The following is a 21,295-nucleotide window of genomic DNA, read 5'->3' on the forward strand; positions in this document are numbered from 1 at the left end:
CTGTAGCTTTGGTGTGCAGTGTTGATATAGCTAGAACTCCAGTAATTTATCACTTGTGTTATGCAAAATGAATTCATACTATGGATATTATTTGTAGTTATAATGTTAGTCATGACATTTGTATCAAGGGATTTATGGTTCCTATACCAGTCAGATAACTATCGCTTACAGATTACTATAATGTGTCTCTATGTATGTGTTATGCTGTCTGTTTCCACTAGCTTTATCTAGTACTCCATGCAGGGGCACTTATATGCATTATAATTAATGTACTTTTTGCATAAAATATAGCAATTTGCTGAGTTTTGGTTCGCAAAATATTGAAAGTCTCTCAGTGGCTGGGAGTTGCACCTACCCCCAACTTCTGGTAACTCAATACTGCTGTTGGAACCCCCCTTCAAAAAAAACCTGGCTACACCCCTGTAATGTTTGGATATCATTAAGGTGTTTGCTGTCAGCACATGAGTACCTTTGTGAAACTGAAAATTGAGACATAACATTATGCTGAATAAAATAATAGCCTGATCTGGGTGCATGCGTAGTTGAAAGAGCAATGTAGTGCATGGTGGCTGGCTACAACTGGTTTGCACATACTATAGCATATACATGCAAATGGATGATTCATGTATAGCACTGCTGATTCCTTGTTATACTACACTGCTAAAATGAAGAGTAACTCTCAAGGAGTTCCCAGTGTAGGGAGGATGTACACCCCTGGAGAGTAACCATTACTCCAAAGGAGTAACTGGGGAGTAACACATGCTCTGAAGGTGGTGTCACTTACTCTTCAGAGTAATGGTTATTCTCTTCAGAGTGTTGGTTACTCTCCATGGGGTGTTAAATCCTCCCTACACTGGGAACTCTCAGAGTGGTGGTTACTCTTTATTTTTAACAGTGTAACTGTCTGCTCACAGCTAATTAAACTGCATCTATTGAATAAGAATTAAGTGGAATGAGGATCCATTTTGTGTATCCAAGTGATAAAAATACAGAAACTGATTTCAATGGGGGTTTCCTGAAATCCTTGGAAATCCCCTCCCTATGCCTCTCACCATTAAGCATACATGTTGAAGTGATGAATATAAATTTAATGTGCTATGTTGTGCTTAATAGAAACAGTGAAAGACATTGAGAATCATTTGGTGGTGAGATGGGCTCCACAGTGGAGACAGTTAGGTAGACAACTCAATATTGAAGAACATCAGATGAACATGATCATCCCAACAACTGTGAGGAGTGTTGTAGTAAGATGTTGAGTGACTGGCTAAATCTATCATCAGAATACATAATATACAACACAAGAGGTCCTTATTAGGGCTATATATATATATATATATATATAAATTATTGTAATTTGCTATATTAATTTTTTCATCAAAAGTTTTCATGATAAAAATTTTATGTAAAAAATATTTACTGAACAAAAATTAATTTTTCGCTATGGATCCTGATGTACATGCAGGCCTTAAGTGTTCAGCCCCAGTTCTTCTGTATATACAGACCTGTAGTCATGCACTGTTGTAACGCATTGATAATCATAACATGCATGTAAAAGAATTATTGCAGATACAGGCCATAGGTACAAAAAATGTATGTAGATATAGAGCAAATAATTGTAGGAAGTTATACATACAGGTGATAATGATAATCTGGTCACCACAACATGAAAAAGGAGGCATGCATATGCTGAAGATAATAGTTTTGCGTGTAAGCGATATTTTAATAATTATGACTCTAGATGATCCATGATCCAAAACAATTTCTATTTCACCTATATATGAATGAACAGACATCCATCACTATTACCTGTAGAAATATAGTGTATATATTAAGGTGCATAACTAGCTATACTGACTAAACTTTATTATCACAATAGGAGTAGAATATCTTGATATAAGCCTGAGACATAACACACCTTAATTATGCATCCATTATCTATGAGCTGAAAACTATGGTGTATCATGTCAATCATAAATGCAATAATAAGCTCCTATATAACTATAGAATAGAACACTACAAATAAAGATACTTACAAAAAGGTTAGCTTATATGCTGCAATAGTAGCAATACAACAAGTGGATAATGTACAAGACTACTTGAAAGCTCTAAAAAAGGTAATGATAGTGTCTACAAAAGAAAATGCTTTGTATAAGTCAACATGTCACACACTGTCATATTCACACGTTAATCTTCTTTTGAATTTACTCTGTTGATGATATAGTTTCACAAGCAGCAGAAAAGTCATTCTCTAACTTCAGCTTCTTAGACAACGGTTCACTTTCTGCATTCAAACACTGTAAGGATGCCAACAACTCTCGATGTACTTTATGCTTCTCAACTTCTCTCTCATAAGAGGCTTGTGTTTTAGTCACTACAAGAGTGTGTGGGGTACCAACACGTTCAGTCTGACAGGTGGCATCAGCTTTAGCAATACGAAGTTGATCCTCAAGATGTTGCCTTCTTGACTTGCCAAGCCTAAATCGAGACTGTGTTATATCAGGATGTTGCATAAACTGCTTCAATTCTGTACAATCACTGCATGTACAAGAAAACTCAACAGAGCGAGCATGGTTGGTCGGAGCTTGCAGTTTGCTGATACATTCTTCTAGAGTAGAAGCACAATGTGAAAACAGCACTTGAAGTGGACCACCAATTTTGACCGTCTTACTAATATCCAGAATGGCAGGTCCTAGTGTTTCTAATACTGGATAGTAAACAGGCTTAGTGCAGAAAGCATCAATAAGAGAAACAAGTAAACCTTCGCATTCTAAACTTCTAAGAGTACTTACCAGTTGGCACACAATTTCTTTGCTCCTGTTTTTTTTCCATGAAGACTCCTGCTCATTCACCAAATAGTTGACAAAAACTGCTGCCACAGATTGGAAAAGAATCTTCTGCTGTTCACTTAACTGGATGGAACAAAACTTCATCAAAAACTGACAGCGTCTGTCAATTGAAAAAGAATCACATTTTGCAAAGACAGATTCCAATGGCAACTTGAGAATATCCCAACCATATTTATACCCAATGGAAGAAACAATATTGTTATCATCAAAGGACAATAGTAAACTGCTACTTTTCTCAGCTATGACATTCAAACACTCAGCAATTAAATCAGATTTTCCAACTAGCTTCAACAGTTGCAAAAAGTCATGGTACACTTCGGTCTCAACCCAACAGCATCGACCAATTAGTTGCTTCATTATATCCTTTGCAGCAACTGTCAAATCATCATCTGCTCTGCCTTTCTTAACCTCTCGTTCAAATTCTTCTATCATGTTAAGCACACCAATTACAGCATTGTGCTTCCTAACTGGCCAGATCAACAATGCTGCCCAATGATAGTGCTTGTCCACTGTAGCCCCCTCATTTCCTGTTGCTTCTTGTACCCATTCTTTGTCAGGATCAATGTCATCAAAAAAATTGTGAGGAAACATGGAATCAACCTCAAGCTCTATGTTGGAAGACAATTTCTCACCGTCATAAGTTGTGAGGTTGCTGGCACTGACTTCACCATCGCCATCGTCATCAATGGTATATTTACCCCTACCATAATAAGTAGCTGAAAAACACTCTGTAAAATTCACAATACTCAGGTAAAGATCAAACTCAACTTCCTTTTTTGCTTGGAGTAACACTTCTGCCAAAGCTCTATCGCCATTCTTAAGCATTTGAAAAGAAAGACTTGCTTCACAATACTGATGTTCAAGTATTTGGGTGAGTGTGTTAGGGCAATCATCTGAGTCGAGATCTTCATCCCACGCCTTCATTGCTGCAACAATGGAAGAAATTTGCTTCTGATTGCTTGGTGGTGCTGGAGCTGGATCAAACCCTGTGTAAACCAAGTTGTAAATTAGACATAGGCGGTGGCCTTTTGTTACTGGCTTCACTTCATGTTGACAATCAGCATAGAAAGCGGCAAAATAAACATTGTTGCAAGCACCAAAACCACCAAAATTAAACTCAATTTCCTTTCCTTGGTGACACACAGGTAACTGTCCACCCTCATAATTTGATGGTAACTGAATTACCAAAGTGCCAAACATGTTATCCACCTTCTCAGTATCTCTGTGACTCTAAAATACGAATACAAGAACTCACAAATGTAAATATTATTAAACTAGAATCTTTTTTTTTAAAGCCACATGGCATATGCAGCTCCAGGAAACATGCATGACATGTACACAATATATCCATGTTATTATCAAACAATTAGAAAGAAATCAACTGTGAAGACTAGAGTCAAAAAATCAAAAGCCTAACTGTTGCTGCCAATTGCAGTGAAACCTCAGATATCTGGACCCCACTTATCCAGATTCTTGGTTAACTGAACTACAGAAATTACTGCTCTATTAGAGTAGTGACTATTCTATTAGGGTAGTTGAAATACTGAAACTTTCTTAAAGTTGATCTATACACAGTTTCAGAGATATGGACTTCAGACTTATGGACTACCCCTGGTCCCAAGGGGTTTGGATAAATGAGGTTCCACTGTAGTACCAGGGCTGAACCTGGGTCAGCAACACTAACTCAGATATACCACTGACCTGGATAGTGATCTGGCTCAATTTAAGGTATCCAGTAAATCTACATTTCAAACACTACTAATTGGTTTTACATTTATCACAGTGAATTTTTTGTAAGAGCAAAAGGTAAATGTATGTAGATTCAGGCTAGAGGAGGTGCGACACATGTTAAGTGCTACTGTATCAAATAAATTCATGCTAATTGCATATCAAATACGTTTAAGTAGGGATCGCCCCAAAAATTTTGCGTACCACCCAAACTACCACCTTTAAAAATCATCCTAGAGACATTTTACGCAACAAAAGTCACCTTTATGGAATAGTACTAGTAAAAAAATTGGAATTTTCAACTAGAGTAGGAACCATAGCACATCGATAAAAAGTACTGAAACAAGTTGGAGTAGTGCACAATATTAAATCACAGTAAAACAATAAGAAGTGTTATATCCCTACTGTGCATTTCTCTATAGTATGTTCACGTTGAGCTGAATCCTGAAAAACAGCTAAAAACTAGACAGATGCAAACAGCATCGTGGGGCGAGCCTGAACATATTTAATGGGAGTATGCATAGCAGCAATAGGTAGTTGATGATGAGTATATATTCAAGTGAACGTGGTAGCACGATGTGATGAAACAGAGATAGCTCAAATGAGATCTTGCTACTGTTTGTAAGTGGTATAATATATGCATGCTATATTAACTGCATTATAGCTATTGCAATTCTCTAGGTAGCCAGCTACTGATTGTCATGCAGTGTTCAACTGGATGGTGAACTCAGCAGATTTTTTGTTAGTTATAAATAAGAGGAACTGTAAATCCCTTTAATGTTATAGACATGATTGTACAGTGGTCAATTTATAAGAAATGATCATCTACACCATCTACACAAAGGTATAATAGTACCTTGGATATTAGCTATTAGTATAGCCAGGTGTAGTATGAAGTACCGAGTTAGCCATAGGCTATCAAAACACACAAATAGCTAGTAACAGGTTGAACATCTGACTGGATCCAATGAAGCTAATTCAGCATGAAATTCCGCAATCTTAGAAATAACAGCAGGGTCATTGTATGCTGGCAATTCAGCATCTTGTGATCCGTTGATGTTTACATCAGGATTTGTGTCTGTACCGAGATTCGAAGCACTATCAAAACAAATAAAATCAATGTTAGCATGGTACATATACAAATCTGATAACACAACGTAAACCATAAGCAAGCAAACAAAATTATTATGTAGATAAATCAATGTTATTGTTGTGTGACTGATTCATTATTTTACATACTAATTCTGCCTTCTCTGCTGCAAGATTGTGTCCCTTTGCCGAGCATATCTTGTTCTGGAGTATTCTCTGTTTCTCCTTCGTCTTTCTTCAGCTTCTTCTGGTGTTTCTCGGTCCCTTCTCAATCTGTACAGCTGTCTCCTTCTTCTAAGCCGTTCTTCTGCATTCATTTAGCCAACCTTAGGTGATTTTCATATTCACGCGCTGATACACGTGTTTCATACGCTGTAATCTACGTCGTATATTTCCCCCGTGACATGGTCGATGAGACGAACATATATGGAAGTGCTGTAATCTACGTCGTATATTTCTCCGTGACATGGTCGATGAGACGAACATATATGGAAGTGCTGTAATCTACGTCGTATATTTCTCCGTGGCATGGTCGATGAGACGAACATATATGGAAGTGCTGTAATCTACGTCGTATATTTCTCCGTGACATGGTCGATGAGACGAACATATATGGAAGTGCTGTAATCTACATCGTATATTTCTCCGTGGCATGGTCGATGAGACGAACATATATGGAAGTGCTGTGATTTACGCCGTTTATTTCACGGTAAGTCCGTTTATTTCAGGGTCTCTTTCCGATTTCTTCTGTAGTTTTTTGGGCATGGTCGCTGAGATGAAAGTTACGTGGGCGACTCGCTAGTGTGGGGCTCGCTCAGGCTCGCCCCAATTAAAAGTGGATTTTTTCTCAACAGAGTCAACATTTCAGCCAACCAGATAATTATTGGTAACAGCAAAGGTGTCAACAACAGACACGTACGGTTTGGCTCCATTACAAGTTCGGGAAAGGGCTGTAATGGACACTGTACTTATATGGCTTCCCCATAGGAAGTGTATTGTGAAAATTTTGATTGGCCGTAAATACTATGTCAAACAATTGAACAAAAAGATTTTGAAATATTTTTAGCGGGTCCAGCAGTACTACAAATGAGCCAAATTTCAAGATCATGTGTAATTGCATCCATGAGTTATTAAATGTTTTTGAGGATTCAGCTCAACGTGAACGTACTATAGTAAATTCCAAATTTTTTTTTGTACTGGTTTGTTAACTTTTTTTGTAAATAATACTTCTTATGACTGGTGAACCCACACATACCGCATCAAAAGAAGGAAATGGCACCGCACGCCCCAGCTATATCAATTATCATCTGAAAAGTGATGTATCCATTACGCTTCGTTGTCAGCTATGTTCAACTCATTACTAATGTTGCACCGATAATCAGATCGGTTATCGGAAAAACCATATATCGGCTTGTTTTTTGTGTATCGGTATCAGATCAGCACCACAATGAAAAAAGCAGCAGATACAGATATGTGTATGTATCTAAAAATACATATCATGTACACCAATGATGTTAGCAAATGCATTTAGTTGCATTTCTTGCATCACAATGTTGCTATTACTACTTCAGTGTACTGTCAGCTGTTGTTATAGCAATACTGCTGCTATAAACAAGCTAAATTGGTCCTTCACAATCAAATTTCTAGTAAAAATTGCTACAACATAGATATGTTCTGCTAAATTGGATCAGCTACATTTATCGGCTTGAAAACATTATTCAATAACGGTTATCGGAATATCGGCAAAATCTCATATCGGTGCAACACTACTCATTACACAGCAGTACGAATAAAGAACTGTTTGAAAAGCACCTCTGCAATCAAAGTAGCCACTATGAAAATACGGACGATTTCCGTTACAAAGGGAAGCCATCACGTACTACCGCCAAATCGACACTTTTCGCTGTCAGCAAAGATGAATGGGACACAAAGGAGGACACTGGTAAGTCCATGAAGAATGCATTATATGTACTGCGGTATGCCAAAAAGCACTTCTTGGACTGAAGCGACGTCAAACAGTGAAAAAATCAAGCTGCCTTAGCCGTTATCGAGTTGCTCTTATCTGAAGGCATCAGTCAGTCACTCAGTCAGTCAGTCAGTCAGTCAGTCAGTCAGTCAGTCAGGCAGTCAGTCAGTCAGTCAGTCAGTCAGTCAGTCAGTCAGTCAGTCAGTCAGTCAGTCAGTCAGTCAGTCAGTCAGTCAGTCAGTCAGTCAGTCAGTCAGTCAGTCAGTCAGTCAGTCAGTCAGTCAGTCAGTCAGTCAGTCAGTCAGTCAGTCAGTCAGTCAGTCAGTCAGTCAGTCAGTCAGTCAGTCAGTCAGTCAGTCAGTCAGTCAGTCAGTCAGTAGAAAATTCCATTTAATAACTTTTTTTTTAAATTTCGTAGCAAGTGTCAGGTCAATCTGAAAGCTTGTTTGGGCATAGTTTTACCTAACCAATACTGCCTCATCGTTATCAAGGAAAACTGAGCTGGTTTTTAGGTGATTTTTTTTCGTGGGCCATGCCTACACCTTTGTGGTCCCTACTATACAGTACTATCGTACTGTATGATATAATACAGCATTAAATATACAGCAAAACAAAAATCACCAGAACTTGAATTTTTGCCTCACTGCCTGACTGACCACAGTCGCAAGGCTAAAGGCCAAACGAAGCAGCACATGATTACCATTTTGTGCCACAATAACAAACTCACCAATGGGATGTGCCTTTTGGGGTTCAGATAAGTATAGGCCCTCTGTGCCTTGTCTTTCCTTTTATCTTCTGCTTGTCTTTTTCCTCCAACGAAACCATATCAAGGCATTAATTTTCTGTTTCTTTCAGTAGCACATTTAGATGCTACAGAATTATTTCAGAGCTGGTTTTCAGAAGCACTTCAGTCCCGGCATTACTTTAAGAGATACTAGTTAGATATCTGCAACTTTGCGATTGGGATCCCGCTTGCAACAGGCTCACGGCAACAGACTCCCATCAATTAAATATCTACGTGGACTAATAGTGATAGAGTACAGAGACCACACCTATTAATGATCTAGCTATTTACTTAACAGTAAATAAGATCACCTCACTCCTTATTGGTCGCACACCCTTGGCTGACTCGAGATATACTCTAATACAACAGTCATTTAATAGAACTGTCACAAGTTACAATGTAGCTAGCTGTGACACAACAAAAAAAAAAACTAAACAAACTAGTACTTTTTTAAAAATTATAAATTTAAAACTGAAGTAGGGATCCGTATGCAGTAAATAGTAGTAAAACAATACATGAATGATGGTATTACAGCCAGGGCCACCCAGAGAAATTAAGGGGCCTAGGGCAAAGAGTTAAAGTGGAGCCCCAGGGACAAGGAGATTTCCATTCTGAATCACAACTTCACCCAAGCTGTAAGTTGTAGACCAAAAAAAAGGTCATTACATGCTGACAATGACAATAGCTACTCCTCACCAACCATATCTCCTTATTTATAAGTTTGAAATACTGCTCCTCTGAAGGATACTGTGACTGCTCTATTAGAGTATCTAGATATGACTGCTCTATTAGAATATATCAATCTTTTAAACAGGTATTCAAGGGGCCAGCCTCCTGGGGCCCCTTTCAGGCTGGGGCCCAGGGCAAAATGCCCCAGTTTCCCCCTGTAGGTGGCCCTGATTACAGCATAGCTCAGTGGGAAAAGTCCCTTCTTTAGCACATTAGCTACAATAAATTTTTGTTCAATGCCAAAGTAGGGACTTCCCACTGAGCTATGCTGTAATACCATCATTCATCTCTTGTTTCACTACTTTTTATTGTATAGATCCCTACTTCATTTTTAAAAAATACTCCTTTTCTAGACTGACGCTTAATCTGGTTTTATGGGATTATGGAGACCTTGAATACAATTTCCAGTGCCATTTTCTTTCACTATCCCTCTTTTCGTGAGGTAGGCATTTCATCATCGACATTGTATCATACCACTGGGATTCACCACAGCATTAAACTATGCATAATCAAATGGCACTTAGTTTTCAATGAAACTACTTTTTAAATTGCTCTGTACAAATCCTATGTGTCATGCGAGTGAGTGTGTCGTACCTCCTCTGGATTTAGGCTATATACTAGGGCTCAAACGAATATTCTATTATTCGAATACCATTTCTGGTATTCGAATATTCGTTTCAAAGGAAATATATAACATCAGTGGTAGAGTACATGGAAATTCGTGATCCTACATAAGCATATCTATGACATAAGTGATCAAATCATGTTGATTCTGAATTGTATTAAAGAGACATCTTGTACAGCCGCAGGATTATTGATATCTCATCCATATCAATGTTGAAAAAGAATATTCGAATATACGGTAGTTGTGAATAAAGAATATTCGAATAGTAAAAACCACTATTTGTTTGAGCCCTACTATATACAGATGAGTTTAATGAGAAGGCGTGGCACTATATTATATTATTTTTACTAGTGTTGTGAACCGGCATCAAAAAACCAGTTATTAATCAGTTTAGTCTATGTCAAGTCCATTATTGATTCCAAAGCCTTTAAACCGGTTTTGCCCACCCACCTGGTAAACCATAAAATAATTACAAGTGTTAATATCACAGCATAACCTCAAAGCCTGTATAACTATGTGATTATTGTAAGGCAGGATGTTGAGTCACTTTGGTACCAACCCTAAGGCAGACTAGTTGAAGTGGTAAGTAGAAATAGAGGTAAACAGGGACGGGAGTGGGACAACCCACAGAAAATGTCTAATAAAAGGCATCATGCAATATACAGGTTGCATAGGTTGGATTAATGAATCTTTGCAACACCGTTTGGATTCTTTCACTAGAATGATCGAAACACTCTAATAGAGCAGTCACCTGCATTAAAATACTCTAATGGAGCAATCAAGTTTACTAACTATCCCACCGGGGACCACTGATGGCTTGTGAATTGATGGGCTATAGCTGTCATACATTAGGTATATAGACTAGCTAAGTCATCTACATTGAAAGAGTACTACTCCCTTGAAACCATAAAATTTAAACCATTATAGCATAAAGTAGTTCTAATTAACTGACAGTGCCTGCATATAGATGTGGGAAGTTGTACCTGCAACATCAGGAAAAGTCACATGGTGGGTATGTGGTAGCTGCAGTATTTGTAGGTGTATGGCTCCAATGAGGAGACTAAGGACAATAATGAGCAGTCGTGGGGACTCCTCTTGGTCAGCTTGGCAAACAAGTATGCATACTCCCATCATATGACTTCTTATCTGGAAGCAGTAGGTGCAGTTTTCAAAGCCTATAATAGGCACTGTCAGTTAACTAGAGTACTTTGTGCAGAGTACAATATAACAGTCGACCATCAGCCATTTTCCGATCAAGTGATGCTGTTGACCGATCAATGTAGCCGTTGGTCGGCCGATCACGTAATTATTTGTTATTAGTCTTTATAACATGTATTATTAGTTATTATTATTATCGTATCGTTACCTTTCCTTACTGAAGCTATTTAATTGCTGCATGATGAAGTCTTGATCCCGTCAAAACATCGACTTGATGAGCATGCGTAAGCTAGAGCACCGCACCTTGTGTTTACCCCAATTATCGATTGTGGGTTACAGTTGATGTTGTGAAGAAGCAATCACTACACTGGCTACGTGAGTGGCGCTTTCCAGGAGAAGAAAGTAATATTTGCGAAGTGGAGGTACGATATTAAGTATAAGATAGCCATTTCATGGTTAGAATGTGTAGAGAATGTACTGGCTGGATAGAGTGGAATGAAAGTCAGGTATTAAAAGTGTTCTGCACACAGCAGGTTCGAGAGTGAGCTTTGCAATTCACAAGAGAAATAGCTAGTTGGATAGTTATAATTCAATCTGTGTTGACTCAACACCACTTGTAACAAAGCATTTAGCCCAGCTAAGTCTACAAACTGGCTGTACAATACATTGATTCATAGTTGTATTTTTGTAAAGTATGTATGCAGCAATACAAATTTTGTACATGTATTACTAATAAACACAATTAATTCTCTGTAAAAGGTATGTGCATAAAGATCAGTGATAAGTAGCTGAAAGTGGTCTCAGATTCGATCTCAGAGTGATCCTTTTTCAAAAATTTCCTGGGGGGGGGGACATGCCCCCAGACTCCCTAGAAGGCTTGTGCATCGCACTGCGGGGTGTGCTTCACACACCAGGATGGTACACCTCTCTCTTATGGCCATGCAATTTCAGAAATGGCCAATCAAATTTAGTTTTGATTGGTCATTCTGTCTGAGCAATAATTTTCCCTTATATTGTACACTGGTGTGAATCTCAGTATTAACTTAATGTTTAATAGTTGAATATTTCATGCTAGGAGCAGCTAACTTTCAACGTTGATGACTTAGCTAGTCTACAATCTATTACAGCTTTAGTCCATCCATTTATAGGCCATCAATGTGGGTCCCTGGTGGGATAGTTAACAAAACATTCTTGACTGCTCTATTAGAGTATTATAATGCAGATGACTGCTCTATTAGAATGTTTCAATCTAAACAATGCTGCTGAGCTGCTGTGCTGCCTATCCAACCAGTATATTGCACGATGACCTTTATCAGGCATTTTCGGTGGGTCATTCCCATCCTGTCCTGTTTTCCTCAAATTCTACTTACCCCTTGTTAAGTACCATTATTTACAATGAGCAGTCAATATCCAATTATTCACCTTCCAATAACTGTTTTTAGTAATTTCAGCAGGTTCACAACACTGATTTTTACATATCCGATTGTGTAGGGCATAAAGATTGGTAAAATCAATGCAGGCAAATATTTTTTCAAAGTATTTCTGCACACTGTATTGCTGCATCAATTAATCACTACCTGAAATAGAATCCTTGTACTCATACTTTGGGGATTTGCTGCATGGGATGACTTTTCTGTACAGGAGGTTTTTGAACACGGGTAGGATTTTAAATATCTCTGTAAGAAACCTAAAGTGGAACTTGCCTTTTTGAGATTGTGAAAATATACCTCGATGGATTAAAAAGTTCATAGTGAACATATTGAGTCAAGTCCCATCTTTCGTAGCTTGTAGTTATGAACTAAGCACCTGTAATTTGCAGTATAGTGTTGCTGTGCAAATCAAATTCCTTGCTGTCTAGCCAAGACTATTCATCATAGAAGACTGCAGACCACTCTAGCAGCAGTAGTTCTTGATCAAGATACATGGTACCTTGATCAAGATACATGGTACCTTGATCAAGATACATGGTACCTTGATCAAAACACACAGTAGTGTGTCATGGAACCAAGCAAGCCAGAGTGTCAAACCATGTGTATGTTGACAGGAAGAAAAAGAAAACACGGTTTTCACGCCTACGTGACACCATGGTACCTTTTCTAAAGCATGACATTTTTCCACTATAGCTGTCCACAAGGTATAGAGTAGGACACACAGCAAATTTGATAAAATTTGCTTCACCCATTCTTGAGATATGGGCAGCCAAAGTGTCAAATTTTTTTCTTCATTTTCTTCTTAAGGAGTCTATGGGGCCTACATATTTCCTTTTACACACTTTGTAAAAATTGTTATAAAATGCAAATGTACAATTCAATTACCTTGAAATTTGGTATAGATAAAGTGTGTATAAAGGTAAATTCATATGCTAAGTTTACAAAGAATGTGACAAATATCCATGTCATGTGATGGCTACAGGGTAAACCACTTATGGGAATAATTTGATATTTGGTGTGTAGATAGGCTAGCCATTGTAGCAGTACGTTTTGGTGGTTTGGAAAAACGAACAAGCAACAGCTACAGATTTACAAAGCAAAATGCAAACAACTGTAAATCTTTAATAAAACAGTCACCTTGGGTAAAAAAGTGCACAAAAACTTTTCAGAGTTCGAACCAGGGGCCTCCACTCAACACCCAAATCTTCAATTACTGAGCTACTGCTATCACAGCTCAGTACTTTATACATGAAATCTCTAACTAATAGTAAAGTTTACAATTTCGTAGATGTACTGATAGAAATTCTATGTCATATAATGTGCGTTCTATTAAAATATGACTATGTACACTCTATTAGAGTAGTACAATAATATGTGACTGGCTGAGCAAAAACCAGTCATTCCTTTTCTTACTGCAAAAAAAAAACAAAAAAAAAAAACAAACAAACAATGTATTTACATACTCTGGGTAAAAATACGCATACCACATAAAATTTTTACACACATTCTAATTGCTTCAATACACTGTGCTCAAATCAATAATACTTATACACCATCAGAATCCCCTGTTCATTGACAGTAAGAAAATCTTTGTTTCGTGTTCATACAGCAAACAACACTTGAGTTATCGGTGCTTATTTACAGTGCAGCAGAAATAAAGTTTACCATCATCATTCTGGTGATGAAATGGCCATCTTCTTTGTGCACATGGAGGAACACAGGGAAACACTATACCTTGAAAGATTTTCCAGTTCATAGTGAACAGATTGAGCCAAAAGTCCTGTCTCCATAGCTTGTTTCCATCGCAAGTTATCATTGTTTAGTTAAGCGCCTGTAATGTATTCGCAGTATTGTTGCTGTACAAATCAAATTTCTTGTTGTTCCAACTGTCAAGCGCTATAACTTCAAGACTATTCATCATAGAAAACTAAAACTTTGGCTGTCCACTCCTTTGTTACCATAGATAGCGGAGAAGCAATAAAATGGAATCCAAGGAATGTGTGGAAACAACCAGTTTATGCTCAGCTGGTCGCATAATACCAAACAAAGTCAATTTAAACATGCAATACATTATAACTTCTGTCTTCAATAATCATCTTTGTGTCTGTAGATGAGAAGAAATGTGTGTAAGCAAGTTCCAATGGCTGGCAACATCACTACATGGGAGTATACATAAAAATGTTTGTGGGTACCTAATTGTCTGGATTGCACAATACAAACCCAAACTGTATACCACCACAGACAGAGTATAATAATGGATACATGCACATGTTGTGGGGTAGATCAACTATCGGTTATTGGCTTCTTTTGGTAGCATTAATATCAGATATCGGTACATGTCAAAAACCCATATCGGTACACCTCTACTGGCAACATAGAGTACAAATTTTTTATAAAATCCACACAAAACAGCTATTTTTGTGTGTGTGTGGATATTAATAACACTAACCTTAAAAAACCCTCCTGGCTCATAAAGCAAAAGCTTATAGAGCTCACAAGTAACTTTTACCCGTGCACTGCACCCAAGCTCTTTCTTCACATTAGTTAACACCATTTGCATACTCTCCTCCCAGTCAGGATTGTTGATTCTAAATTGAGCAGGACTGAGCTGCCAAGTGCAGCGAACTGTGGTGTCCACTATTGTATCCGTTCCCCTCCCAAAAGGAGCTCTACTTGCTACCTCAATAAGTTTCTTGACATGACAATCACAAAGAGGGAGGCCAAGAACACAGTCTAGTTGACTTGTGAGTGAAATTCCAGGTAACGGCATAGAGATCTTTCCACCACCAGCATATGACCCCGGCCTATCCACTGACTTCAATGCGTCCACAAGTGACTGGTAATATGGCTTCTCCATTTTGGCCCTACAAAACTAACATTAAGTATAATTATACACTGTAAATTAGAATAAAGTTAGTAGTGTTGCTATTGTTTCAGCAGTCAAGCAAATAAAACCAGACCGCTGAAAACATGAAGGACAGTGAAGGAGCTTCAGACATCTAGTCCACATGTCAGAATGCCATGATCAACCTTCTTTGGATTTATCAATGTCTATTAAGAAGGAGAAGGAATCTATACTAAAGAAACCATCTCTATTGAGATTGGATAGCACCCTCTAACCCTAGCTTGTCTCAAAATTTTCATGCAGACAATGATAGACACTATGCTTAACAAACAAGCACCACTTAGATTTTTCTCCACTGGATGTATTTATATGTTCCTCCTTGTATAGGATCCTTCTTGGCCTGACCCTATACCTCATCTGAAACTCACTAAGGCCATCACTATTCAGTAGACTGGAGTACACGTTTGGTTTTTACACATTCTATGATTGGATTTACTGAGTCTCGTTAAGGGCCTTTAGGAAAATGTGCAAACACTGAATATGACAAGCTGCTGTACAGCAGCAAACAAGTTACAGTAGCAAAATTGTTAACAGTTTTTGCATATTCCACTGATTGTATTCAGCATTTAGTAGTTTCTCTAAGGACAGAAAATCCAATCACTGAATGTGCATAACCCAAAAATATATCAGTCCCACAGTAGTACAATCCAACGTTCCAGTCCAGTCCACTGGATAGTGATGGACACTCATACAATACTGAGCCCTGGGTAGGTGCATATGACTGCAGGAAGATAGCAATTTTGATGATAACACTGTATTAAATCAGCAGATTCCCCACTCACACACACAAAAGAGAAAAAGCGCCAAACTAACCACCTCGCTAACCACAAGGCAATGATCACTCAATTACACCTAGTCACATACATATGTGAAGTCTTTTATTGCTTACTTCACTGAACCCCTGTAGTAGCTTCCTTGTCTGAGACTGTACACACCACAGTTAGTCTACGGATACATATCGAGATTAGCGCGCGTTGGTCAACGCGAACATCACGTGCTAATTTCTCTCGTGAACATTTGATTGAAATCTCCGGAATCTCTGCTACAACCTAAGGAAAACAGTCAACAGAATCGGTAAAGCACTTACTTTAACACTGTATCTAATGCGTTTGATTGCGTTATTGATTGGCATAAAGGGTACCGGCGACGTCACGCTCTTAGTTAATAATGCAGCATTATGTGTCTCAGTCTGGGCTGACGATCGAGTTTTCAAATAGTAGTTGGATATGTGTGGCTCCCGTCCCTCCGCGCCTACTCACTGTAGTATAGAAAAGTAGATGTTTTCTCTTAAATATTTTAGCCAACAAGGTGACAGTAAAAAAGGTGTCAACCAACAGGTGCAACGACAAGTTCAGGAGAAAGCACAACACTTTATGGCTTCCCCATAGGAAATGTATGGTGAAATTTTAAATTGATTGTAAATATTGTGTCAGACATTTGAACGAAAAGATTTTTGATATATTGTTAGCAGGTCAAGCAGTGCTACAAATGGGCCAAATTTCAAGATCATGTGTAATTGCATCGATGAGTTATTAAATGTTTTTGAGGATCCAGTTCAATGCATACACACTATAGCTGTAACAATGGGATATAATATACAAGCAATGATGTCACAACAATAATAGCAGCAAAAATGACACGTGTTTTGCCTTACCTGGCAGGCAGCCATAATGCAAAAATGATTGTTTAGAGAAGGGATCATGGCACCGCACGCATGACAATTGTGTTTTCTTTCTTCCTGTTAATATACCCACGGTATGGCATGCCAGCTTTCTTGAAGCCACTATTATTTTAATGATTTTTTCTTTTCATCCAAAAGGTAGAGTGCAGGCACGTACTTTGCCATAATATCACTAGCTAGTAGCTTGGCTTATTTTCATACCTCAACTTTCTGCATCACTGGAAAATCTCTACATATAACTTGATGGTAGCTACAGACAATCTAAAGTCACAACCACAAGATTCTGGTCCACTTCAGATGTAGATACAGTCATCAATTCAGTTCAACTTGTAAGTATTCTATACTTGTATACTAGACATCCTTGCAGGTATAGTCTTGCATGGCCGATCTATTTTTTCTCTGTCACAGTTTCTCACACAATGTTTGTATCAATTAGAAGTTATTAGCACCTCTGAAAAAAAAATCTGCAGCTGACTGCGATACAGCTGTAAATGTATGCCGTATAGAGGGAAACTTTGGCAGAGAAAAACTTTGGCTAATTTGGCAATTCGCTACAAAGTTTAACCCACCAATTACTCGTAGTGCCTGAGAATAGCATCTATATAGCTATAAATTAAACTCGAATTTTCCAAGGTTTATTTCGCCAAATGCAATTTAGCTTGCTATTCGCCAAAGTTTACCCCCGCCAAAGTTTCCCTCTATACGATATATAGCAGATCTCATCTTGGTATAACAGTTGGCACCTTCGAGTATGTGGAAAGGTTTACTATTGATATTGCGTTATGCCACTCACATGCTGCACTGACAATAAGAGTACTAGTCTATTATGCCACCTCAGGGGCGGATCCAGAGTTTGGAAAAAGGGGGAACGCTGGGGTGGTAATGTAAACCACAAATCCCTATTTTGACTCATTTCAAAATGACTGGAGCATGTAACTAAATATTTATGACAGAGAAGGATTTGTGGTTTACATTACCACCCCAGCGATCCCTTCTTCTTTTGGTGGTATTTTTCAGCAATCCCTATTCCCATTTTTAAATTTCCAAGTTTTTATTATCTTAGGGATAAGTAACACTCATGAGTAGTTCAGCCAGCTATGTATGAGCCTAATGAATGGCAAACACAAGACCACGTACATCTGCATTTACAAAATATTCTCAGCAGACTAAGTGTGCCCACGTATGGGATAGTGCTGTAGATGCTAATTTTTTCAACTATGGAGTAGTCGGTAGTGTTATGTGTGATGACTGTTCTGTTACAGTATTTGACTGACTGCTCTATTAAAGTGTGTTGTTATTTTGGGTTGCCCCCTGGACCTGCCATTACACCTAGCTACTAAAGTTCAGAACCACTGCGATATTCCAAGGAAACAGCAATCACTATGCAACTTCACCAGCAGCTGAACAACCAGATTTCATGCATCATTTCAGTGGTACAAGATGGTGAAAATTTTATTATTTACCAAGCCCTTGATTATATTATTATTAGTAGTGACCCCAATTGTTTTAGTTATGAAGAATTAGTGGCCTATCCTTTTCAAATCATGTGTTTATAATTTCTAATTGATTAAGGCATCGTACAAGGCACCGTGACTAAAGGAGTGGTCTGGCTATCCAAAACTAGCCTTTATGACTAAACAAAGGTATCTAGTACAAGTACTGAATGCATAAATATAGTGAGTAAAATTAGTTATCCAATGCTAGTCAAGTTTACTTCATTCTCTTGATAGTAGCTGTAGTATTCCTTATGTTGACATGGTTGTTCCTTTATCCTACATTTGTGCAGTAGTACTGCATCCCCCATAATTGTGGCACACAAGGAAACTAAAAAAATTGTAGGTGAAATGCATGGTCTAACATCATAGTTGATTTATTTTTGAACTGATTTTAAAGTTTATTATACACATACAATATCACATTTTACTCTGAATTCATTTTACAGAAGTGATGGGGAAGAAACCTTATTATCAGTCAATTATTGACACACTACAGTCAGTGGACAGACCTGGAAACTATGTTTCTGGTGGGATCATTTCCATGCCTTTGCCAGCACTATTACTCAGTGACCAGCCCAGCTCAATCCTCGGCCTTCCGTTATGTGAATGCCATATAAAGAGAGTCATAGAGCATGCCAGCAGAGCTCCTTTTGGTATGGGAGAAAAAACTATTGTGGATACAAGTGTTCGGTGTACGTGGCAGCTCAATCCTTCCCAGTTTACCATCAATAATCCAAAGTGGGAGAAGAGTATGCATACACTCTTAACAAGACTGAAGACAGAACTTGGCTGTGATGAGAAGATGGCTATTACTTGTGAGCTGTATAAACTATTACTATATGAACCAGGAGGATTCTTCAAGGTTAGCACAGTATGATATTTTTGGGGTTTTTTGTAATGTTTTAGGCTTAGATACAATATTGTAATGAACAAAATTTGTAGTGCTGATTTTCTATTTGATATTTAAATATTGGGCCAACAATATACATAATTATGTGATTACAGATCCAAATAATCTGCACGGACATTTGAGGGGATTAGCACATGTACAGATCACTGTACTTGCACAACATTAATTTTTACAGTGTTTTAAGTTGGTCAAATCTGTTCAGATCAAATAAAAGATGACTAGTCTTCATTGTTAACTTTGCAAAGGTCACAAGTATTTATCATTTTGTTTTTTGGTAGCAAGAAATGCTTGGTTGTTGTGCACATTCAATATTAATTTTGTTCTGGGGTAATGAATTTATTTTGGTGTCTATAGCGTCACAGGGATACAGAAAAAGCACGCAACATGTTTGGCACTTTAGTGATCCAGTTGCCATCAGATTATGAGGGTGGTCAGTTAACTGTGTCTCATAGTGGAAAAGAAACAGAGTTCAGTTTTGGCGGATCTGATGCTTGTGGTAATATCTTCTTTGCAGCTTTCTATGCTGACTGTGAACATGAGATCAAACCAATTACCAAAGGTCATCGTCTTTGCCTTGTTTACAATTTGCTGTATTCAGATGCCGGAGAGTGCCCAGTCCCCCCTGATAACACCAGCCACGTTTCCTCCATCGTGTCAGCAATGGAGGCATGGACAAAAAATGTTGGCTCTAAGACTTGCCCCAAAATGATGAGTTACATGCTTGAGCATCAATACTGTGAAGCCAGTCTTTCTTTTCGATTGCTTAAAAATACCGACAGGGCAGTAGCAGATGTGTTAGTCCAAGCGAAGGCTAGAGTTGATTTTAATATTTTTGTAGGCAATGTACACCTCACTGAATACTGGGAAGCTTCTCACTGCGGCTATGATGATTACAGTGCTGATGAGCTCTATAATGAAGAATTGTGTGCTAAGAACCTCAAGTCTATTGATGGGAAAAGAATTCCCTCTGTAGATTTTCCCAAGAAATACCTGGTTCCTGAAGATTTTTTTAGTGGCATCGATCCTGATGATGAAAATTTTCAAGAGGCAACGGGAAATGAAGGGGCTACATTAGACAAACAGTATCGATGGGCGGCATTGTTGCTGTGGCCAGTTAAGAAGCGTACTGTCATGGTTGACCAATCTACAAGTGAGCCACCAGCTAAGAAGCAGAAAGTCAAATGTAGCACTTCTTCGGCTTGTGGCACTTCGTCAAAAGATAACAGTAAGGAATGAGTCAGAACTCTTATATTAGACAGATGCATAGTGTTGTATGTTTATTATTTCATGGCTTTTAGTAAGTTTAGTTAAAGTATGTATACTGTTCAGTGTGTGTGTAGAGAGGTATAACACTTTTAAAAAAAAATAATACTGGCATAACAACAAAACTCTTGAGGTAGTTAGATGATGGGCTGAGCATGATATCTGATAACCATATATAAAAAAACATAAATGGATGATTTGCCAGCAAGTTTCCCTCTAATGGTAGAATTTCTTTAAGAGTTCACTTATCAAATTACTAATTCATAAATATTTTCCCGTTAAATAATTGCACTATATACGATTGGTTGGTTACTATCACATGACTATCAATAGTAAAAAAGAGAAACAGTTTAGAGACTAAAACCCAGCATGTATGTATCTTCTTCATTATAGTTCTATGGGCTGATACCAAAGGTGGGGGAACATAGCTCGATTTTCCTCTATATATGCATGTCACCCTTGTGCTTGTATTTAATGGGCGGTAGACAACTCGTTAAGTGGAACATAAAATTGTGGTGAAAAGTGCAGCAATTGGGGGAATAACTGTCCTCCAAAGAATTTGGACTGATAAACAGAACTCATTCTGCTTTAATTTGTCAATTAAACATGGATGTAATGTTGCATGTGGTTGGCTAATCCATTATGTACTGTAACTGACTAGGAAGTTCAACATCATAACAGAGTA

At 38.0% G+C, this 21,295-nt stretch overlaps 2 protein-coding genes across 3 annotated transcripts; one reads left to right on the top strand and one right to left on the bottom strand.

Annotated features, from left to right (window-relative positions):
* Positions 1–1,889: 1,889 nt before the first annotated feature.
* Positions 1,890–16,382, bottom strand: LOC136236602 (uncharacterized). 2 transcript variants are annotated; one of them, XM_066026819.1, is made up of 3 exons: positions 16,150–16,382; positions 14,805–15,227; positions 1,890–4,076 (listed from the first exon to the last, which is right to left on the bottom strand). In XM_066026819.1, exons 2-3 carry the CDS (start codon positions 15,210–15,212, stop codon positions 2,202–2,204), a joined length of 2,283 nt encoding a protein of 760 aa, XP_065882891.1. In that variant the 5' UTR covers positions 15,213–15,227; positions 16,150–16,382; the 3' UTR covers positions 1,890–2,201. The 2 variants fall into 2 exon arrangements, with proteins under 2 accessions (XP_065882891.1, XP_065882892.1); XM_066026820.1 differs by lacking the exons at positions 14,805–15,227; positions 16,150–16,382 and adding an exon at positions 5,431–6,055.
* On the top strand, positions 16,243–20,715 carry LOC136236635 (uncharacterized). The gene is made up of 3 exons (XM_066026859.1): positions 16,243–16,334; positions 18,884–19,299; positions 19,702–20,715. The coding sequence occupies exons 2-3, from the start codon at positions 18,889–18,891 to the stop codon at positions 20,581–20,583; spliced, it is 1,293 nt and encodes a 430-aa protein (XP_065882931.1). The 5' UTR covers positions 16,243–16,334; positions 18,884–18,888; the 3' UTR covers positions 20,584–20,715.
* Positions 20,716–21,295: the final 580 nt, after the last annotated feature.

This window comes from Dysidea avara, chromosome 10, assembly GCF_963678975.1.
Source record: "Dysidea avara chromosome 10, odDysAvar1.4, whole genome shotgun sequence".
Lineage (NCBI taxonomy): Eukaryota > Metazoa > Porifera > Demospongiae > Dictyoceratida > Dysideidae > Dysidea > Dysidea avara.